Source organism: Molothrus aeneus, chromosome 32 (genome assembly GCF_037042795.1).
Source record: "Molothrus aeneus isolate 106 chromosome 32, BPBGC_Maene_1.0, whole genome shotgun sequence".
Taxonomy (NCBI): domain Eukaryota; kingdom Metazoa; phylum Chordata; class Aves; order Passeriformes; family Icteridae; genus Molothrus; species Molothrus aeneus.
Genome location: NC_089677.1, coordinates 2745732 through 2770119, shown reverse-complemented (window position 1 = coordinate 2770119; position 24388 = coordinate 2745732). Strand labels below are relative to the sequence as shown.

Here is a 24388-nt window from a genome sequence, read left to right as displayed (position 1 = left end):
AGTGGATAGAGAAATGCACACATGCTTTCAGTATTCATGTTCCTTAGCAAGCTCAATGACCTACTGAAGGACTGATGGGCATTTCAAGAAATCAATGTCTATGCAGATTTCACAACTTCAGAGAGACTAAATAGTGTGAGAATAGGTTCCTGCACAGTTTATTTGTGGTCTTGGATTCAGGGAAACTATTAAAGTACTTATTCCCATCAGAACATACTTTCCACTTAGAGTCATCTCTTAGGATTTGGGGTGACAATTTCTACTGAATTTCTTTCTAGCTGTATCAACATGAAGCATGACATCTGTCAGTAGTTTTTTTAACCCAAACATTAAGTATATTTACTTGGTTTCTTCAAAGTTGCAAGAATAATCACAAAAAGCTCAGGCCTGTGAATCTCTGTGCATGGAATTCTCTTCAGCTTCAACTGATGTTTTATCTGTGAGCAGTCTGGAGATTTTCTTCCCCAAATTAAACTGGATTCAGACTCATTTCAGTCTCCTAAAATCCCAAAACACAGACTATGATTTTCAATGGTAGCTGTGGTGGGGAGAAGTGTCATGCCTATATAAAAAAAGCTTTAAAAGTCTGATTTTCAGAGTGTCTGCACTTTGTAAAAATCAAGGCCTTTCAGAGATATTCCAGTTTAAATGACTGAACTTCAGTGACTTTTAAGACATGGTTTTGTGCTTAAAATAAAATGAAAACGATAATCTAGATCCACCATCCTATTGACAGCTAGTCAGGAATGAGGCAAAGGTTCATTTTTTTTGGGTTCAGGAACCACCGTGTGGCTTGAATCATTGAAGTTAACCAGGATAACAATCCCAAACTATAATCAGCACTGCAAATCAACCAACAACTCTACAAAGAGTAAGCAAAAAATCCCCCAAATAAACAACTAAACCCCCAAAATAAAACAAAAAAACAAGCTTAAACAAAAACAATAATTTGAGCACTGTTTAATTTAAAATAACCAAGATACCAACACACCTGCTAAACAGTCTCCAAAACTGTTGTGCAGTTTTCCCTCATGCTGCTTACCTGCAGATGGAGTATTGGGATCTATCCCTATAAAGCACTGAGATGATTTAAAGAGAAATTTGATAACACATCAAACTGGGATCACGAGCTTACTCAAAATCTATGCATGGAACAAGACAAGGTTTCTAAGCTTCGTATTTTATGAGACTAATATCAAGAGGAAAACCAGACAAATTATTGAGCACAGAACTATTTTTCAAACTCTACTTGTTGGCCTAATAGAAGATATTTTATCTATATGAAGCTTATCATGGTTCAGTTCTAAAATCAGGAAAACCCTGCCACAGACCAAATTCCTGAAGTTGAGGAGTCCTGGCAAAAAAAAGCCTAACATCCATGGAAAATTGGTTAATCCCTGTAGCATAGCCAGACACACCTGTGCATGTGTTCTTTCTCTTCATGTTTGCATACTGCCTCTATTATGCTCATTCAATCTAAGGATATGTGGGCATTCTGAGGAAATAACAGTAAAAAAAAATAATTCAGGTCTTACCAGGGCTTTTTTTAAGCATATGTTCTGCTTCTGTAGCTGTGATCTGGGAGACTGTGGTGAACACATGGGCACAATGCACAGATGCCCGTTCCATACAGTACCGATGGTAAATCTGCCTCTCTCCAGCCTCCTTGTCAATGTCAAACTGTTAAATAACAAAACCAACAAAAAAGACACCTGTGTGACATGACCATCAAACTGTCTCCCTCATGGAAGGTTTCTCCTGCTAGGCTCCTTTTCCCCAGGGAATGAGAACCACGTGATTATGCTGCTGTTCTGTCATTCTGGTGTTTGAACTATTTTATCAACTTCAAGGAATTTGAAAGAGCAGGAGAGCTCTTAGATCCTGCTTGTTCCTCAAAGAATGGCAGCTCTGCCATGGAAGGAAATCTAGATTAATGATTCCATGAAAGGTAAGGATCTGTGGAATTTGGCCTGCTGGCTGTCAATGTATCATGTTGCAGCTTCCACGGGCTTGTGGGAAAACTTGGGAGAGCAGAGAGATTGCTGGTAGCTGAAGGGAAGAGAAGAAAACAGGAATGGGGATGAGGACAGAACCTGGGGATTTGGCAGAATGGTGGGAATCACAGGTAGGTGAGAGAGAAATGGAGAGGCAGGATATAAAGACTCAGTGACAATTCCCAAGGGAAAAAAGAAAACAGAACATGAGATATTTTCTGAAACTCAGAGATATTCTTCCTCCAGCTCTGCCACTGTGACTTGCTGCTTCTTATATTTCAGTTTGAACTCCCTTAATTTTTAGAGGCAGATGCAAGTTAAACTGCTAGATAAGACATTCCAAACACCTAAGTATTTCTAAATCACCTTTAAATCTTGCAGCTACCCTTTTTTTAACTTATGGTATCCTGATGCAAAGAAAATGCACAATTCCCTTGAGTCCACGCTTAAAGGTTCAAATGTTCCCTAACGGTGTCCACTGCAAAATCACTACAACATAGTCTAAAAAAGGTGTCAATGCTTTCAATTAAATCACAATCCTCTTAGTCTTCCATGATGTTTCACTTCTGGAAACAGAAGTCTTGAGCCCCTAAGGTCAACAGCATGGGCACCCAGTGGCCTGTGAGTTTCATGGAGGGTGACAATGACTCTGGGTGAGCTCTGTCGTGATCGCTGCCTAATGCAGGCTGTACAGCCTGATTTTGATTGCATTTGACTGTGTAACTTTGACCATAATAGATTTAACCCCTATCACAGGCAGGGCAGACAGCACTTTCTATAGTTAGGACTGAGTGACCCCTGCCATGGCAGCTGCTTTTAGCACTTCAGAACTTGGACAGAAGTAAAGCTATTTAGACTGTGACCTGTCCTGCAAAGCTTAATGCTGGTACAGAACATATTGCGAGAAAGTTGATGCAATGTGAACCATTTCAGGGATCTACAGTGAAGTAAAAAACTTATTTTCACTTAGATAGGTGTAGACACAGATGTAGATATAGATATCTTATAACTGCTTTGCTGAGAAAATTACTTGCTTTTATCTGCTTTAATTCTGCATCAGTGCTACAATACTAGTGGGACAGGGGCTTCCACTGTGTTAGTTGAAAGTGCCAATCTAACCACCCTAGTGTGACCAAAAAAAAAAAAAAAAAGGACTCTTGAAAAGTCTCAGCTGAAAACTTCCAAAGAAACTAGATGCTTTATTCTGGTCTTGGTGATCCTCTATATCAAGAACTTTTCTACATTTGCCAAATACAATTTACCACATAATGTGCTAAATACTATGATACCATCTCGCAGTTGTATCCTCACATATCATCTTTTCTGCATTCCCCACAAGAATTTTAGAGCATGAAATACTAAGGATATTTTCTCCAGGACGTTCATTTCATTTGCTACAGAAATCAAGTGGTAGAAAGAACACAAAGAGAAAAATAAAGGGGAATTCATTTGGCTCCCTAAAGTGCCACAGGTCTCAGCATCATCCTTGGCTTACACTAAACTGATTCACAAGCAGCTCTTAACTGCATATTTGATTGTCTAAACATTCTGTGCAAAAAAGATACAAAATGGGACAGTTCTTTAGCATGCTAGACAAACACATGAATGGGATGGGTACAACTACACAGTCATAATTATGAAAGTATTTTCGAACACATCTGGCTTTCTATTAAAAATACTTTTGAAATTGCTAGCAAACAAATAGCTGGTCAAACTTCAAAGGCCTTTTGTTCTCTTTTTCCTTGCTCAGCAAGAATGGGTTTTAATTACAAAACGTGATTAAAAATTAAATCTGGGACATGCTCACCAACTGTTGATAAAGAATACTGTTGATATTATAAAGACAACTGTTGATAACTGTTGTCCCTGTAACACTGCTGGGGAAAGGTTTATAAAAAGATTTTTAAGCACTATGACTTATTTCTAGTTAACTAACTTTTATTTCTTTGGTTTCATGAACAGGCTTTGCATATTTAACATATATCAGTGCTTATTTCTTCATTGCTATTCATTTTCCCATCTTTTATAAACAAGAAGTATTTTATTTTGTGTATGCTTGTGGGGCTTTTGGCATGTTTTTGCAAAGGTACACAATTCCACATCTATTAGGAAGTACAAACAGAGGTCATGGGGTTCTCACATTTCATTTGCTCTCACTCTCCAGCAGCTTCAAGCACCAATCAGTAAAGCAAGACCTTGACTTTTGACCTCAGGGTGGAGTAAGAACTGTGCACTTCTGAGCAGGCTAGACAAGCGACTTCACAAAAGAGCCTTAGCCAAGTTGAAGGGCAGGGTAAATGAAAATTAATTGATGAGACAGTGCAGGTGACTAATTTAACCCACCTAGTCCTGTGCAAAGCTGAGCCTGCTTTGACAATCTCCAGAGTTAGAGGCACAGTGGGGCATGGGACAATATGCTGAAACCAGCAGGACACCTGGGCAGCTCCTCACCCCCAACCCAAAGCTCCTGCTCAACCCTGAGCCCTGCCCTCTGTCCAGCCCAGCTCAGGCACCTGTGAACTCTGCTCCAAACCCCTCGTGTTCAGCCAGAGCAAAGCGAGATTCCCATCAAGTATGTCACGCCTGCTTTTGTTTGTTTGCTGTTATCAGCAAATGGGAACACTAGCCAAGCCACAGATCACAGCTGCATCAAGAGAAAAAAAAAACCTAAGTCAGATGACCTGTTTACAGAACCCTTTAGGGTAGAAGAAGCTCTTAAGGTCCTTTAGTCCAACCATTTCAGTGATATTTAAAGGCCAACAGCTTCAATATCCACTTCCCTGTAAATTTATTAGAGGATCCTCTCCTTCCCTGACTGGTAGAAAGCAAGTAGATTATTAGAATTTACAAGCGGGCAAGGATTAGAAGGAGAAATTACTCCTTTAGAAGGCCACTCTAATTTTAAAGCAAAAGAAGATGTTCCACAGGTGCAATGCTTTGGAGTAAAATTTGCATTTGCTGCTGTGCAATTCTGAGGGAAAATTTTGGTTCATTTCTGTGGATTCTTTGGTTCATTTTCTATGGATTCATGTAATGAGCATAACATCCCATTGATCTCTTAAAATTCAACATGTTAGGGGGCACAGCAGGTAATCACTGAGCCCCCCAGCATGACATTCTGAACTTTGAGTGAAAAAGAAGAGAATATTAAGCAGTTATGTTTCTTCTGGAAACAGTCACTGAAGTAGCAAATCGAAATCAGCCATTTCTACTTCAATACTTTAAAGATGAATTGCAAAGTATTTCCAAAACACAAGAATCATTTGAGAGTGGAAAAAGAGGAAGAATTATATTAGCCATTTAAATTTTTGTCTGAAAGAAAGACAAATTATTTGTCACAGTCTACAAAGAATCTCTAGATACTGATATTAGGCTATGCTCTCCTAATGAAAAAAAAAAGGATGGTGAAAACCAACAGAAGTTAAACCAATACAAATTCAAACTGGAATTAATATATGTAATTTTCCTAAATAAAACATGACAACATCTTTGCAGAAAAAATACAGACTCACCATTTAATACCCTCACCATTTAAACCTTACCTCAAGAGTGGATAATTTCGCTGTAAATATTTTGTTATTCAAATAAAAGGTACAGGTTTCATGCTTGAGGATTTTAGACAGAGAACGAAATAATCTTTCTTGGTCTTTTAAAAGAGTGGTACGCTCAAGTTCAAAGTGATTCTGCAGGACCAAGGAACAGTCAGAGACTGGTTTGAAGTTCAAATTCCTAAGGGACTAACAGGTAGAATGGAAACATTTTTGCTTCCACCATTATCTCACTGGCTGCTGCTGTCTAAATTAGGTAAGAACCACTCCCTTAAAATCCAGCTAACATCAAATTTACCTCCAATTGACTGTTGCCTTATGTAAAGAGAGCTTTCATTCTGGTATAGCTCTGCCAAGCCAAAAGAGAATGAAATTTACACTTCCTGGCTTAAATCAGATTTCCATCAGCTGTTCTGTTGACAAAGTGGATTAGCTTTGTGTAACAGTGAGCTCGGTGACAAACTGAACAGTACAGCACTAAGTGGAGTGAGACATTGTCAGCAAAAAAGCTCCTGACTATTCATTTTCATTGGGATTTTTAGTACTTTTCCTTTTAGACTTCTTGGGACAGGATTTTCCACCACTTTGCAAACAGGATTCAGCTGCACCTGCATGAGCTGAATGAAAATGTTCCAAGTTCTAAACAGAAGTGTTACACATCAGCAGGGCAACCTAAGGAAAAAGGCAATGAAGACTATGACTGACCTTTTTTTCTTTCTCCTTTTCCCATTAAACTCAAAGTGGTTTTTTAGTAAGAAGCATCAGAGGCTGAACCACACAAACTTCTCCATGACACCAGGCCAGTGGTCCCAAAAATAATTTCAGATGATGACCTCTCCAAAATAAAAAATTTAAATATTAAATAATTAAATAATTTTAAATAATTTTCCAAAATGAGCTGTCTATTCACCTAGGAACTTGTTTGGATCATTGGTGTCTCAGTCAATTTATGAAAGGTGCTGGTTTATTTAAAACTCTAGAGGCATGAAAGGATAGAAAAAAATCCCCATGCAAAACAAGCAAATAACCAAATCAGTCCCCTCAAACAATGGGGAAAACAATGATTGAGAATGTTAATCTTCAGCTGAGAAGCCAATTCCTCCTGAAGAGAGAAAGGCTCCACAGACCCAGAGATTTTTTTCACAGAAATTCCTAACTTTTAGCAATTTTGGTTTAGGTATCTTGGCAACAAACATAATCTCACACACCAATGTAAAAGCTGCACTGGACATGGAGACAATGGGAAAATGCCCTATTGGCTGGACTATTTAGATATACAAAAGTTCTTAAACTTCTATTGGGAATTAAAACTCATAAAAAACCGTGCTTGATATTGAAATTAGGCAGTGTTGAGTTTGGAAGAATTCAAGACAATAACCCATAGGTTTAGTGAGCAGTCCCTGACCCCAGTCATGTACCCAGGGTTCTTCAAATAATTAAAAGTAAATAAAAATAAAGACACTGTCAGTTACTGTACATGTCACCCCATTTTGTTCTTTTGGTTTTCCCTCCCTTCCTTTCTCCAGGATGAGAGTGAATTAAATGTGAATCTAGGTACTAAAATATGCACTAAATAGTAACACAACAGCGTTACTTCTGGTGGCCACCACGCTCCTGAGCACCTGCTAGGAGTTTAACACCCAGGTTCTCACTGGAGCAGAGGCAGGTTAATTCCAGCCAGCCCAGATGAACTGAGTTAAAACTGTAAGAATATAAGAATTGTATAAGCTCAAACCTTAACCACAGAATCATTAAGGTTGGAAAAGACCTCTAAGATCACTGAGTCCAACCTTTGACCAATCACCACCTTGCCAATTAAAGCACAGCCCTGAGTGCCATGTCCAGTTGCTAAGCTGTAATACTGCCTAAGAACCAGGATCCCACCTCTGACTGAGGCAAAGAGCAGATGGCTCAGGAAGAGGTCAGGACTCACAAAACATTACAGTTTTACATCCATATAGCACCCTCCCATCTTCCAGCCATCCACAGCTTTCCTCTACTAAGCTGACTGGGTTTGCAGCCCCCCAGAAAATGTCCTCTTAAAGATTACAGGCTGACATGTGCCCTCAGCTCATGGAACAAGGAGTTTTGGTAGCCCACAGCTCAGGACTCTACTGATCTTGCATCTTCTAGCCCTGCTTATCTATGGGGATGGTTTGACAGTGCAGTGGGAGAGTCCTGCACTGTGTGAGCAGTGCAGAACTGCCTACCAGGCATCCTAACTCAGCATTTTGTGGACTGTGTTGAAACAAAGACATGAGGTTTCCTCTTTTCCCTGTATGAGCTGTACATGCCTGATTGCGTCAGGCACAATAAGGCCACACACTTTCATTCTGTGCTGCAGCCATTTTTCTGTGACGTCTGGCACAACACATCCTGGCAGCTGCTGCCTGGTGGAAACTGTGTTCTAGCTGTGAAACACTGGTCAAACATGAGAACTTAATCGTACTTCAAGGGAAAATATTTATGCAATAGCACTGAATCAGGAAACCCAGCTATTTTTGAGGTGGGAGGGGGTGAAATGCTCTAAAAAAATATTGTTTCCTCCAAAGATTAAACATTAGGAAGCCCTAAAGAATCTTCTTGACTAAGAAAATTGCTTGCTTGACCTAAATAGTTTGCTGCTAGAAGGCAACAACAAGAATATGTCTGAAGATCTAGCTGTTCTTTAATTATGGTATTCGAGATCAAGCTCTTGTGTCTCAACTGACTTTTGGGCCAAGGTGACCTTTTCACAGCCAAAGAAGCCCTCACTAAGATAGTTAACTTTTCCAGGAAGAGTTTTAGCATCCTATAGAAATATTAAACAATGGTGTAACAGCTTGACATAATTTCCTCTATTAGTACCTTTAATTGTCAACCCACAGAGGGTATAAAGCATTACAGCCTAGAAATCCACAATTTCCTTCCCTTAAATATTATTTACAGCCCTTTAGAATGATATTTGAAATTGATACTTATGTTTCATTCCACATATTCTTAGAATAAAATCTGAATAGACAATTCTGTATTTGTGACGTATATAGCTGATGGTCACCAATGGGATTTGTTAGGCTTTGAAGGATAGACAGTGCTTTCACAGATAAAGATGTTCATGTTATGTGTGGACAGAAAAAAAATTATATTAATACTGTGACTAGTTTATAAATATATTAAAGTCTGCAGGTTTAGTCAGATGTAAGATCATTTGAGTACCTTTTGAGTATACAGACAAGGGTGAGGCCCCCAAAAGTATTTATGAAGACAAAAAAACCCAGCTGCTTTGAGAAAAAAAAGACTACTTTCCAGACTGCTTGCAGCTCCCTCAATTAACCAGAATCAAAACAAACCATTCTATATTATACACACAGAGAGACTATGAGTGAGCAGGAGTGTCTGGACTCCTACACAGCAGGACTGTGATGTTCATGCTGCCTTATTAATGCACCTAACACCATAACTAACTTAGGAGTCTAGGAGAGATGATTTACAAGGGCTTGGAGTGACATGACAAGGGGGAACGGCTTCAGAATGACAGAGAGCAGATTTAGATCAGATATAAGGAAGAAATTGTTCCCTGTGAGGGTGGTGAGGCCCTGGCACAGGTTGCCCAGAGAAGCTGTGACTGTCCCATCTCTGGAAGTGTCCAAGGCCAGGTTGGATGGGGCTCTGAGCAAGCTGGGCTAGTGGAAGGTGTCCCTGCCCATGGCAGGGGTCAGAATGAGATAATGTTTACCAAAAAAAACCCCCAAACCATTCCATGATTCCCTGTTTCTGAGTCAGGCCAGCAACATACAACTGCTTAGGCCTTGTCTTTGGAAGACACAGCTCCCCAACATGTCAAGCTTCAAACATCCAACTGAAAATTACCATCTGTGTAATTTTCTTCACTAATTTTAGCCAAGGAAGTGCATGAACAATGTGGTTCTTTTATGTACCTCTCCCTTCACTAAGTGCTGGAATGCAAAAACCTCTTGAATTCAGGTTTGTCTGTGACCATAATAGAAATCCCAGATCAGGCAAAGTACCCTGATGAGAGCAGTGCTAAAAACATTTGGGTCCTTGAAACATTGTTTTGTGTTATGCTTTGAGTGAAAAGAGAACAGTGAAAATCAAAATCAACAGACAGTTTACACACATTCCAAGAAACACATGTGAGTCTTTTGAACTCAGAAAGTACTTCCTACATTTGCCAGTTACAAATTAGGCCTAACCTGAAATGCTTGAAATTAGGACTCACTATGGTTTGTAAAAATTAAGAAGTAGGCTGGGGGAAAAAAAACTCAAAGCAACCATGATCCACTGCAATTCTGGGGTATTTTTCTCAAGAGGAGGGCTATTGGTTATTTTTTCTTACATTAAGAAAGACTTTTGAGTGAGACTACACCTGAAGGGTCAGATGTTGGCTAGAGCTGAATAGGTTTTACTAGTTTCCACTGAACTTTCAGACCTGTCAGATGAGACAAAGGCACTCATGCCTAGACACTTCATGATTTTACAAAATGTTGATTCTCATGCTCTGGAATCAAAAACCAGCTATGGGTCATAAGCAAGCACACAAGACAGAAAATACAATAAATGGTGTAACACCATTAACAGAAAGGGAGCCAGTAGATGATTAGCTAAAAAAAACAGAGAAGAATGAGAAAAATGTCTCTTACCTGGTCCAGATTGTTGTAAAAGTCAATACTGGCTGCACACAAGTATCTCCCAAGCAGAGTTGCATGGGTAGTAAAAATTGTGGCAACGGGAAGTTTCTGTGATCGAGACAGGATTAAACCCACTCCTGCCTGCCACTCGTGGAAGTGGGCAATTATATTGGGCTTGTCATCAAACTGAGAGGAAAGCTGAAAAGAAAAAGAAATACATGAAACATACATTATCATGTCCATCATCCCAGCTCCAGAGAACTTTTCTTTTTCTTTTTTTGGTGAAGCCTTTTGTACTCTTGCTTTCCTTCTTGTGACAAAACAGTACAATTTTAAGAGGACATGTGCCTTGACTTCCATCAGCTCTAATCCTTAACCCAAGAAAAATGTGTGCTCTCTAGCTCCTCAGAACAGACCGCTTTCTAGAGTGTCAGGGGGCTCTGGCAAGCACGGTCACTCAGACTCCACACTGGGCAGCCCCACTATCCTTCTTCTGGAAAAATATAGTTGAATGACCAGTCAAAATTTAAGTTTTTAATACAAATTTGATTTATGTTGAGATCAACTTCCTAAAAATCTTGGTTTTCAAACTGGAGAATAGGAACCACATCCCAAGGTAGTTTTGGTCTGCAAATCTCTAGGTTTAAAAACTGTACCTCTTTCAAAAACCAGGCTGTTAATGATCCAAAAATCACAGCATCGTTGGCTTCTCGGTCATGAAAAGGGATCCCTATGTTGCTGACTTCCCAAAATTCACCTTTCCACTTGTCCAGGTTCCAAGCTGCTGATCCTATATCAAACAGTAAGACATAAGGGCTGCCCTCTATCAGCCATCTTCCAAAAAAGACCTATGGAAAAGAGGCAAGGATAAGAAGGATAGAAAGAAAAGGTTAAAGTGAGTGTAAAGGCCAGTTAGCACAACAATCTTCATCCATCACATCTGAAGTACACCACACAAACAATGTGTATTCACAGTCCTACAACTCAGGACTTGCAGTTTTCTTTGCAAAATACATAGAGTAATACTGAAGCAAAGGAAACTCTAACCTTTAGGAACATTTTATTTTTAAGTCTTTCTTTTTAGATTTTCATTGCAATAGCAACTTCTTTTCTATGAAAGAAAAAAAAAACTTAGGAAGACCGCACTTGCTTGAATAATGAGGTCTTCTTATTGAAGTATCTATGCCAGTTCTGTTCTTATTTTAAAATTATCAGTTTATTTCACTCATATTTGTCTCCAGTCTTTTGCTATCTTTGCTAGATTACTGGGGAGAGGTTTTGTAGGACTGATGCTTGGTGCCTGTATCTACCATGACATTTCTTCCTTCATCCCAAGCAGAGGGGAATCATTCCAATTCCATTTGGAAGAGTGGAAGGATCAATCAGAAGTGGAAGATCAATAAATCTCAATACCTAAAATCGCATCAGGCTAAAAATGCAGCTTTCCTGCTTTGTCTCCATTGGTATATATAACCATTTCTAAGAGTATTCACAACTTCACTGCCTGCACTGGCTTGCCCAACCCAGCTGGGCCCACACTACAGTCTGCAAAGTGAAATAATTTCACATTAAATCTGCATCAAAACAGCTGGGACCTCAGGGGTTGAACCCAGCCCTGACGCTGCAATGAGCTGAAGAGAGGTCAGGTCTTGAAAACAAATAAGATAAAAGCTTTTGGCCTGTTTTCACAAAAAGTAGAAGGCATAACAAAGGCAGGTTTGCTCCTTTTAGCTCCTCATGTATTTATTTCAGACTGTCCAGATTTGCTATTCAGGAAAATGAGGTTAAAAAGCAGAGAACCCAGACTTCATCTAAATACATGGTCAGGTTGTGGCAAGGAACACACCTGACCTGAGAAGTCTGGAAGCATTCCTAGGTCCCCTGGTTTAAAACCATCCATTGTGATGCATAAGCAAAACCCAGACATAAATGTTAATAGGATAAGTGCAGCTCCTGGAAACGAGAGCGTCATTATTGGAGATCAAAGCTATATTTGACATCCCTGGGACAGATTTGCTGCTGTATATGAATACTTATGCAGCACCATGCACGTGTTGGGCTGGCAGAGGTGGCTGATTAAATTGGATGCATTGCTGGAACAACATAAAGCATTGCAATCAATTTGCCCCAGAAGTCTTTAGCTGTTTTCCAGACACAGGAGTGTTACAGAGGCAACATGGAAAACCTGATCAGTGACCTACAAAAATCTGATAAAGATAAGAAATGGCAGATTGGACCTTTCAGTTTGGGCCCATACAATTCAAGCATCATGTCAGTGTCCCCAACACTCCCAAGCTGTGGCACATACTCATCCAATAAAAGACATCTGCATAACAAGGCATTAGATCCTAAGAACAGCACAACTGCTCTTACAAAGGCAGACAACACATTTCCAGTGCCACAGCTGGTGACAACCCAAGAACTTCAGGAATTTCCATACTGAAGTGTGTCAATGCCCTCAGCAACAGTAAGAATCCTTCCCTGCTGCTGCCTCTGATGCTCTCCACATCAGTTCAGCACACAGTAGGAGCAGACAATTTTTCCTCCTGCAAACTGGCATCTCTGAGGGACTCAACACTGAGCCAGAGCACAGGCAAGTTCTACATCTCTGATAAGGACTTCAAGAAAGGAGGTTAAATTTAGCATGAGTTACCTTCCACCCATTTTCAGGTAACCAAAGCTGCTTGCAGCTTAATAACTGCCCATCAACACAGCAGATAATCTATTTCTTTTAGCAGATAACCTTTATAGGAAGAAGTTTATTCCCACTTCATTGTTGGAGAAACCGAGCCTCAGAAAGGCTATGAGATCACACAGAAAACACTGGTTAAAAATCATGTTGGAAAGAGAGAAAATCCACTTCTTGTGTTGTGGTTTAGCCTCTCTTCTCAGGGAACTGACAGCTGGTTGCACTGAACTGAGGAAGTGGATCCTTTGTCACCACAGTGCTTTTCTCAAGTCTTTTCTGGTTTTCATCTCAATATTTTTATGCTACATTAGAAAATCTGAGAGCTAATGGACCACTCTTCTCATTCCCATGCAAGAATGTGAAATAAGGGCACAAGGTAAGGTCATGTTATATGTACTAAAATCTCACCGTACTGTAGAGACCAGATAAATAAGTCATTAATCCAGTTAAGCAGCCTTGCAGATAAATGACTGTTAAAACCCATAATTGGATGAACTGGTTCCTCCTCAAAAATAACCTTTAATGAATTGACTCTGCTGTTCTAACAGTGGATTCCGAGCCTTTCCCATTGTGACATTGACCAGGACTGCTGTGTCAAGTGGAACGACAAGAGCATTAACCCAAACTTTAATCTCCTCAGAGTCAGATTTGTTGCCGTGGGGAAGCAGCAACACATCTGATTTACCTGACACCCTTGGCTTTTCATGGTGTCCATTGCCTTCTTAACTGCAGGGTTTGGAGGTTCAGAGAATTCCACCTGAGTCTTCACATTGTGCTCAAAATAGGGGCCAATCAGGAAATAGTTTTCACCCCATTCATCTGCTGTAGTTTTGGCTTTTGTCTGGATCACAGTGTAAATGCCTCCCACTGCAAAAGAAGATCACAAAAAACAAAAATTAGAAAGGGGCACAGGCTACAGATCTCTGTACTAAGCTCCAATCCATCTGTGGATCAGATACACTGCTAGTTAAATCCCTTCACATATGTAGGCTTTAAGTGAAATCCAGCCTCAATCAAATAAATAGAAGTTCAGTCTCTTAAATGGTATCAGAGCTTCCCTGTTCAGTTGGGGGATTAAAATCCTGGGCCTCATACTTCCACTCTCTCATGTCTGATCTTGATTCTGCTGCATCCCAAGCACAGCCTTCTGCTTTTGTTTTATTGCCTCAGTTATAATTTTCAAACCTATTTTTCATCACATGGTAAGAACTGAGCTTGTTTGACACACAAACTGAGCTTGTTTGACTGGTGCCTATAAAAATGGACTTAACCCAATATCCTCAAAGCATAAGGAGTTTTGTTCCATTATGAGTCTTGAAGAGTTGTTAAAGTTGAAGGGAATGTAGCCTACACTGACTACATAAATGTCTGTAGCATCTTTCACCAAAATAATGTCTGCTTTAAAGGCAAATGCACCATTCAAATGTGTAAGAGAATCCAGCAGCATCCCTTGCCAAGTCAATACACATCTATCCATTCTTGCACATGGTGTGCAAGAGTCCCTTAGCTGCTCTTGCTCAGAGTTGGCCATAGCCAGCCCTGGAATTCACACACTGGCAGGGCAAACCTCTCTTTGCTACAGTGCCAGGAAGTGGAATTGCACCACCACCAAGTCAGAAGAGCCATAGGGCATGCTTGAGTCCAGCAAGGGGGCAGGATGGTGAGGGAAAAGAAAACCTGAAGCCAAGCAGCTGCTGCACACCAGAGACAATGAGCGTAGCTCCAGCAAGGTGGGAGAGAGGGAGCACAACAGGTACAAAGAGCAAAAGGAACACTACAGAAGGGATTGCTACTACATAAATTTTTTTCCCTCCACTGAATGTTGAAGCTCTGGAAATATTGGCAGCACTCTGGGGATGGAGATGGTGCTACACCTTCCAGCAGTGATATCAAAATTACCTATGGAGCCAGCACTGAAAACTGCCAGAGATTGAGAGCTGGCATGCTAGGCTCACCCTTTTAAAGCTATTGGGATATCCAGAGGTGCCAGTGCACCATATTCAATATAATTAAAAACCTTGAGAAGTTACCTAATTCTCCTTAAAAATCTGCCACTGCTATGTACAATACGGCAGCTGAAGTTGCTCAGCACTTTGGGAGATTAGTTCCAGATTAATTAAACTGCATCCCCTGACAAACACAGAAAGCCTTCTGCAAAGCCTGCTGTCTTGCAGCCCTGGAGAGCCAAATGACAGAGCTACAGTTTTAATTAAGCTCCTAGAAAATAAATTGTTCACTTAAATGCCTTTTCTCCACAAATATCCCATTTGTTTTGAATGCTGAAAGGACCCCTGGTCTCAATATTTTCATGTCTCAGAATTCTAGGTATTTACAAAGAGGAAAAAAAAATGCAGTTTCAATCTACCAGCTTGCTAAGTAGAATTAGTACAAATAAATTATTACCCTTAATAATTCAAGACTTAAGAAGACAAGAACCTTACAGATGTCTGCTCCTAAATCAAGCTGTCAGTTCAAGAGTTTCATATCATGTAGCCATGGAATTGCAGAAGGAAACCTATGCATAACACCATTATTCTCCCCTTCTGCAGGACCAGAAAGCTTAAGAAACTAATTTATAGTCATCATATTCTTCCATGGCTGCTTTGGACAGGGATTTAGAGCAATCTTAGATAAATAACACCGTATTTTCCCTCCAAGTTCCTCTGCTCAAGCTGAAAGAGTCTATTTGAATAGCTTGGATTCAGATAAACATAAAATTTTAATTATATGAGACAAATCAGAACATTCAACCTAAAAAGCAATAGTTACGATGATACCTCTGTTTTTATGGGGTGGTAATTTCATCATAGGAGCATAAGAGGCCTCAATCCAAAATAAGATAAATATGAGGCTTGGTAGAAATCTTAGTCATGAAACTGGCTGGTTTGAATTGGCAGGGATACAGAGCTTAGAATGAGGAAAGATTTTAGTGCAGGGCAGCCTGGTGATCCAGGAAAAAGAGAAAACATGACTTGCAAGATGAAAGACACTAAATACCACAATAAAGCTGTATATGCCTAGAGTGAAGCAAAGCTCCTTCCCCCATCCTAGGAGTGTGGATCAGCCTCTTCCACACTGCAAAGGGCTCAACACTGGGATTGGTAACGTAGCTGAGTTTCCACAGCCACAGATTTCAAGAGAAATGGGGAATCTGCAGCTCAAGGGCAGCGCAGAGCCTGGATCTTTGTTTCACACAGCCAGCATCTGAGTGTTTCTTTTCACAAGGTTATCCTTAGGATCCCTGTGTGCCCTAAAGGGCCAAAGATGTATGGAAGGCTTCTTATGGGGGGAAGAATGGAGAGTGTGCCGTGCTCTGCTGTCATAATCTGTTGCACAGCAAGGTAAAAAACATTTCAGGGCACTGATTTGCCTGAAATGCACTAAAAAGTACTTATTATAAAATCCAAGGAGTACATTTTACAGGCTGTTAAAACTCCTCAGAAGTTAACTGTGATAAAAGCAGTGCTACCTGGCCCCCAGACCTGCTTTTGTCTTCCCTGTTACTGTGGAAATATGACTCACAAAGCATGTCTGTGCATAAGGTTTAACTGACAGCGGAGGGAAACTGCAAGTGAAACTATGTATGTAGGAAGTGTTGGGTATAACTTAAAAAAGACATCTTGAGAAGAACAGAGCAATGTCTAGAATAATGTATTGATTTTTGAAATTACACTTCTCCATAGCAAACTCCAGGAACAGATTATATCTCTTTTAAGAGCTAGTTTCTATATGCTCAGTTGCTCTGAATTCCTTGGAAATATCTGTGCCAGTAAGCAAAACATTAATATCCTACTGAGTAGCAGAGTAAGGGTTTACATGTTCAGCTCACAGAATTCTCAAATTGCTTCAACAATTTGGTAAGCCTTCTTTTTCTTGTCTAATACAATGTTTTAGGTCATACTATAAACAGAAAACCTTGCCAAACAACAGGGATGTACCAAAATGTTGCAAGTTTCTCTATGCTGCCTCTGAAATTTTGTACTTTGAAACAGGGTTAAAACAAACAAGAAATGACAAAATGAGAAGCCGATAGAGAATCAGCAGAGATCAGAACAAGAGAACTGGTTTGGAATATCACAGACAAGGGGAATTAGCCGTAAAATGTTGATACAGGAATAGTTTAGTTTTCTGATGCTCAACAAAATGCTTTATTCAAATATATTAATTTTTAGTCATTTAAAAACATCATTGAAATAAAAATATTTTTATTATTTCTTTTTAAAACATGCTTTTAAACTTTCCACCAATAAATGAAATCAACTTTCAAAGGAAATCAACAAAAATTCTTTCCCCCACCTATCTCCTTTCCATTCTTCCTCCTGGTTTGTTTTGTTTTGTTTTTTTCTTTAAGGAAAAAATAACTGGCACAGAAAGGAGAGCTCAGATATTTGGGAAAGAAGGATTTTGTTAATTTAAGGGAAGTTTGATGTCTTTTTACTGACCTCTTTAAAAAATAGAAGATAAAACCAAAATACTATCTCAAAAAATTCCACAGAATTATTTTTAAAGTCTAAACCTTTTTAACTATGTTAACACTACTAGAATTTGTCTAAAGGAGTTCTCTGCATCACTCCAGCATTTTCTCTTTTCCTTGTTTCAAGTCCTGCTGCATTATTTCTTTTGTATATTTAAAATCCAAGCAGCAGTTAGAGCTTGTCCTCCTACCCACCCCACACTGCAGAAGGACAGAATGAAGGAGCAGCAGAAACCAAAAATGAGGGAGAGAAATAGGAAGTGAACTATGGAAGCGAGACAGAGGTAAGTGGAGATTGTCACTGATCCTTTCTCACACACCTTTGCTACACAGAGAGAGCATCAGGATGATTCCAGGGCTCTGCAGCTTCTTTGCTATGTCCTCACCAGGCCACTCTGGAGGCATTAAAGCTTCCCTGAGAACCATGAGAGCCACAGGATCCTTGGGAGCAGCATGAGCCCAGGCTCGGGACTCAAACTGCCACAATCACTCTCACATCAATTGTTTCACTGTTCTCCTCAGAATGTGTCTTTGATCTGCACAGGTCTGATAAAAATTTGGATTGAACTTGTTTCTAATATTTCATTGGAATCTGATTGATTGATTTACTGATTGATTGATTGTCTGTTGAATAAAAATAGGCTGAAAAATGTGTCAGGTGAAAAACAACCAGCATCTTCAGCCAACAGATATTTTTCCTGTGGTTTTTGGGCTATGTTTGTGGCCAGGACTCCTCAGAAGACAGATTTCCACATTCTCTGAAATTCTGACATTCCAAACATATTCTGAAATAATACTGAACCATTGAAACTTATGACAGATGTCCACAATTGAGAAGCTATTTCTGTGTGCATCATCCCCAGTGCACAGGATTTCATTTGGAATTGATTTGACATTGATATTCCAGCCCACTCTATAAATGCACAGAGCTCTGAGGCTGTGCTTATGCCAAGTTTATGCCAGCACATCCCCACTCCCCAAAGGGTGTTACTTCAGCTGTGTCACAAATTACAGTAATCACCTTCTCCCAAGGAAGTTTCATCATGGGAAGACACAGAGGAGGGAAAATGCTGGTCCTACTTCAGTGGATTCAGGATTTAATTTCCAAAAATCCAGTTTTTCACCAGAGAGGCTGAACTGAGATCTTTGCTCCAAGGAGAGCTGAAACAAGTTTTGTTTTTAGCACAGTCTCCATTCCAATGGGGATGGAATAAAAATATTTGAGATTCATCTACCAGTGACTCTTGAGCTAAGCTGTTCACAGCTGAATGATGACACAAGCTGGCTGTTTGCCCAGCATTTTTAAGCATTCTTCTACTTTCTATCTAAAAACTGTGAGTGGTACAGCAAGGGATACTAATCTAAATATCACTGGAATTATTTTCAAGACATCTTTCTAGAGAAAAAGGCGGATCTTGAACATTCTCAGCCCTTCTAACCAATGTGTCAGAAATCCCACCACAGACAAACTCAACGCAGGCCCAAAATCTTCATAGCTTGGTAGCCACTTCTTTTGTGCTCCTGTACTTAAAGCTTTTAATAGTCTTCATGCTATGGAGGAAAGAAACCACTCCTTTTTTCCACAGTTGTATGACCAGACCTCGTTTTACTAGAGCATGATGGCCCGGAGAGAAAGAAACAGTTAAAAATGCTGATCTCTCCCATGATTACCACCAGATTTTTTGCACTGCAATGGACTAGGACCCTTCACTGCCTGCATTTTTCCCCTTCTGCCACACAAACACTGTAGATCCACTTCACATAAGGTTTTGCCTATCAGTGAAAAGCCAACTACAGTGAGGGAAATCCCACAAAAAAACCTACTAATTTCTTATTTCTTTGGCAGAGGACTTTCAATGCGAGAGGATTTCAATATTGTTTTTGGTTTAAGTGGCAAGTTCCCTCTCATGACTTGGAGGAAAGGTGAAGGAGAGTGACACTGGCAGATGAGCCTTTTTAATTTCCCATTTTCTCCTTCAGCTACCCTACCTTTGCTTGCTCAGACAGAGTAGAGTGAGAGGTGTAACTGAGAGGCCAATGTTATGTGTCAGAGGATGTAACTTAGCACAGGCTGCAGCCAGGACAAAAAATACAAAAAGGAAACATGGAGAAGTAGAAACTCTTCCTTGTTAGAGCACTTTTTAAATTATCCCTTCTTAAAACAAAAGGAGAGAAAACTCCCCTGTTCCAGCTGCTGACAAAGAAGAGATGAGACTCTGGAAATAATGGATACTTGTAGATCTTTGAGCCCTGAGTTCATACAACCATCTTCTTCCCTACAGCTGCACCTCATGCCTCAGTAACAACCAGCACCATCAGGGAAATGCCATGGAATGCTTGTTCCCTCTCTACAGAATCAGATATTCTCTGATTTGCAGGACTCCCTTGCCATCCCTGGCTCTGAAGAGGTTCAGCTCTGCTCCTGTAAAAGTCATTGGTTACAGTGTGTGGGGATGGATATTCACCTGTGAGCTCTGCCATCACCTTCCTCACAGGAGAGAGGACAATGCACCTGATTGTCAGTGCCACAAGAGAAATGGAGGGATTATTAAGAAGCAGCACTTGCCCAGGAGGAAATGTACCCAAGCACCTGGTATTGCACCAAAATTAACATAAAGACTGGGACTCGCTCCTGTGGGCAGCAGCAGCTTTATGCCACCTCAGAAATGCAAACCAGCTTCAGGCTGAGCTCCTCTGACATACCTTTGCATTGCCAGAAAGGAAGACAGAAACCTTCACGTTAAATGTTCAAAATAAGCTTGTCAGGCAATAAATCCAGATAATGTTTATCTTGCCCTCTATGTTAGGAACATGTGCAGCAGCACAAACACTAAAACATGCAGTAGAACTAAATCTCTGTGTGGTCAGTTTATTTCATCAAATAAACAATTCCTCCTGCTAAAGGAGCTAGGAATATACATTACAATCTATTATTTCCTAAGCTTATATATCTTCTGTGATGACTCTCCCTGTATTTTGCTGTCTACTCTCTCTCACAGTGCTGCATCATTTTCCCAGAACTGTTTATAAAAGTTAGGTCACCAGGGAACAGTTCTCACCACATGACTTAGACATTCAATTGCCTGGAAGATATAGAAAAAAAAAAACCACCAAACCCTCAGTATCAAGAATTTACCAGAAAAATAGGCTGAAAAAGGATTATCAAATTTAATAAATTATAATATATTATATTTTGCACAGATGTTTCTAGTTGACCTTGGTTAATGGAAGCTTTGCAGAAGGTCACATTCTAATGAAGAAATTGCTTTCCATTCCATGTTCCTTCAGCCCTGTCTGAATATATGGGCTTGGAAAGTGGTATAAGCAAAGGCACCTTATTTTTAAACACACTGAATAAAACTGACTTTATTAATATTAATTCTCTCATAAAATGTGTGAATAGTAAATTTTAGCTGCGTCAGTTGATTTTGCTCCAGTGAAGTCAGCCAGAGCTCTATGGACGATTAAATGATTCACTACATTTTGTACATGCTCTGGGAAAATCTAACTGGGTTATCTTCTCTTAAAAATCTTGTGTGATATCTACAACCACTGGGTCCAGATGACTCAGAAAATATGTATGCTGTGGAGTTCAGAGAAGTCAGTGAGAACTCCTGAATTTCCTAGATTTCTGCTGCCATCTGCTTGCCAGAGCCTTACTTATTACTTACTTATTATGCACACTGCAAAAGTGAATGCTGCATGCTCCAAGTTGTGGCCTTAGTAATTTAACTTTAAAAGCTTGGCTGAAGCTACTGAAAAACAAGCCCACAGGGATTCAAATGGCCAAATCTACTCTGTCTCACTTCTAGGTATTGATAAGGCTCTCCACCCTAAAAAAGCAATGTAAACCAGCAGAAATTATCACAGAACAGTAATTCCAGCATCCCCATGGGGATAACCCCCAGTACTGCCTGTTCCTCTCACACACATTTCCTCTTTAAAGTTAAATTCTTAACAGTTTACAGATCCCCTCTCCTGATTAAACTCTATTTATCTGCCAGGAAAATAACACACAGGAGGTCAATCATTTACTCATTCTAACTCACTTTTGCAGTGAAAATGGAAGCTTGCAGAACTACACCTACTTGAAAGGGGATGATTTGATGAATGGATTAGAAATGGAGGCAGGAGGATTTTTGCCTAATAAGCAGTGTGCCCTCTGCCTGACCAGCAGCAACCAATGAACAAATGAAGCCCCTGTCTGGCACCACCTGTGTTTGCAAAGAGCAGTCCAGAAGAGTTTTAGCTGGCACACAAAGGCCGCTGGTCATTGACTCCTGGGTTTTGTTCAGTGGCTGTACACAGCTCTATTTATTTATTCCCCTTCCAGGCCTGGCCTCTTCTCCACACTGCTCTAGAAGGCTGAGGGGGGGCTGCTAAACTGCTGTGCATCTGATCTCTGTTGTACAGCTCATTTCCATGCACGACATTCCTAACTGAATTTGCATGGAAAGCAAAACCTAAGTATGTACAAAGCATTTTAGATAGCTGCACACTCAGACTTATCACTTAGATGTTCAACCCCCCTCCCCTTCCCTCCCTGGTGGTGGAACACAAAAAGACAGAGAGACATCCTGGCTCTGCCCATCCAACACAAGCCCAGGCAGATGCAGCCCACGCTCAGCATGCACAACTACACACCTGCACTTCTCTCAGTCCAGCAGCTCTGCAGCCCTCTCCAGTCTCCCTGTGAATATCTTTCTTCTCCATCCTCTCCCTCCCTCCCTCCACTCCTGAGAAAACAGCAATACTAACCCCCCAAGTGCGGTACAAACCTTTGTTGGTAACCTCCCAAGAAATTTCAAAGAGCAACAAATCCTCCACAGGCAGGTCTTCATCCTCACACTGAAGAAGCCCATTCAGAGATGTCATGGACAGGGATCTTGCCAGTGGCATTTTCTTCAGCCCCTGAGTGCTCACCACGCAGGCCACAGCAGTCAGCAAAGTCCAGGTCCCGTGGCAGTGCTCTGCAGTTCTGGTTAGAGCAGTCTGCCTGTGTGCTGGGATCCCAGGAGAAAATTATTCAGATAGCTGGGAGCTAATGGGTTTAAACTGTCTGACCACCAGCATTAAATTGGCTCAGTGAAATCCTCAGGGCTTGAGAAGCAGCTGTGGGGAGAGGTAAGAATTTAACACTGACCTGAGAAAGGTCTCAATTGTTTTGGGGCCACAGCTCTTTCTTTGTCTTCTCTCAGAAGGAGGTAAAAAAGGATTTTTAGCTCCAGAACCACAGCATTCAGTCTCCACCAGCACCTCAGGAACAGTTGACATTGGAGGGTTGTAAAGTCAGCACCGCCCTGAGCCAGCTCCAACAGGGAGGACACTTTGAGTTCACCACCTGATTTGAGTCCAGCCCCTGAGTCCTCCCCTCCAGACACACCCTCCCCTTACACCCGTGGAGTTTTCCTACCTGCTGGCCGTCTGCAGGAGTTAGAGTACACTCATTTTACATGATGTCTCTCAGGTTCCTTGCCAGGTTAAATGCTGTTAACTCTTCTTTTTCAGTTCAGCCATCTGTAAGCCTAAGTTTACTACATCTCCTATCTCCACAATTATCTCCAGCTCTGCTCCCAGGACTCTGCATCAGCTGTTGGCTGCTTTAGCAGCTCTGCAGCCCTGCCAGCTTTTACAGAGCCACAAAGGCTCTACCCCCGTTTTGGCATGCACTCTGCCCCTCCTTGCAGTCCTGTCCCTGATTTTCCACCTGTTTGGTTTTTTTCTATACCACAGGTCTTTCCTGGCCTCTGGGCCCATGTCCTCCACCCAGGGAGCTTAGTGAGTACCAAGTCAGGGCACAGCATGCCCCCGTCTTCTCCAGCACAGAGCTGGGATGCTGCAAGCACTGAACACACATTGACAGAGATTGTTGGTCCCTAACTCACAGCCTGAGATCCTCACAGCTCCCCAGAGCAGCTGTCTGCTTGTTAGATGCTTATATTACATATCTGGTTGAGAAGCCAGTGCTTCTGGGACAGCTGGGCCAGCTGGCTCTGTTTCTGAGCTTAGAGCACAACCTGCCCAAAACCCACAGTTCAGCAGGGAGCAAATCTCCAGGTGAGCTCCAGGACATCTCTAGCACTGTGGAGAACACCACTGCAGCAGCAGGCATAGGAGGAAAGGCTCTGAGCTCACCTAAGGCAAAACAAGTCTGACAATTAGTTTAGGAGACAGGCAGCCCATCAGCATAGAAGTCTCTCAGACATAATACATAATGCATGGCACAGCTGAGCCTGCCTTAAAGAGTACCTACTCCCCACAAGACTTGCTCTTCCACTTCCACAATCTGTGCCCTCTCTGCATTCACGGCAGTCAGACCCACCCCTGAGCTGGTGGATACAGCTCAATGAAAAAAACCTAAGGGTGCAGGAAACGTTTTTTGCAGAGTTAAGAACTGGAGCTGTCTCAGAAAAGAGCCTGATAAGAGGCCAGGGATATTCAGGGGTTTGTTGGCTGAGTGTCATTTTGTCTCAATGGCTTGAGTTGCCCTATTCACCAGTTTCTAAAAAAAAGGCCTGGCCCAGAACCATTATTTTTGGAGCAGCTGTGGCTTTTACTACCTGCAGTAGGTAGGAAACCAGACCATCCACTACCTAAAAAACCATGCTATTTTCTTGGGTCGGCTGTCTGTCTCTGCCCCGAGACGCATGGGATGGTTCTGAGGCAGCCTGCGCTCCAAAGAATGAGTCTGGACTCTTCACTTTTCGGTTTTCAGGTTATTTCTTATTTCTTATCTACAAAATTTTCTTTCTGTCCAGCCGAGGTCTGCACAGCAAGGCAGCCACAAGCACTCTGACTGCCCCCGAGGCGGTGTCGTCTTTATATACTACAAACTACGTATATCATATTTACTTTTAATTCCCAATACCTATCGCCTATGTTAGACAGTGCACTTCTACTCTAAACCAATCCCCAAGTGCCAACATCACAGCAGAAAATGGAGAACAAGAAGAAGAAAGAAGAAGGACGAGACACGCCCTGATTCCTCCATCTTGTCTCCATAACCCCTATACCAAAAAACCCCAAAATCTATATTTCCACCCTGTAAATACATC

At 41.0% G+C, this 24388-nt stretch overlaps 1 protein-coding gene across 2 annotated transcripts in view; it reads right to left on the bottom strand.

Moving 5' to 3' along the window:
• The window catches only part of GYS2 (glycogen synthase 2), a 40436-nt gene extending 18204 nt beyond the window's left edge, over window positions 1–22232 (bottom strand). The window contains exons 1-5 of one of the 2 annotated variants that reach the window (XM_066568433.1): window positions 22112–22232; window positions 13545–13726; window positions 10827–11018; window positions 10183–10368; window positions 1536–1680 (exon numbers count right to left, since the gene is read on the bottom strand). In XM_066568433.1, the coding sequence (XP_066424530.1) occupies window positions 1536–1680; window positions 10183–10368; window positions 10827–11018; window positions 13545–13726; window positions 22112–22232 (826 nt within the window). The remainder of the gene's footprint in view (window positions 1–1535; window positions 1681–10182; window positions 10369–10826; window positions 11019–13544; window positions 13727–22111) is intronic. The other variant, XM_066568434.1, reaches the window with a different exon arrangement.
• Window positions 22233–24388: the final 2156 nt, after the last annotated feature.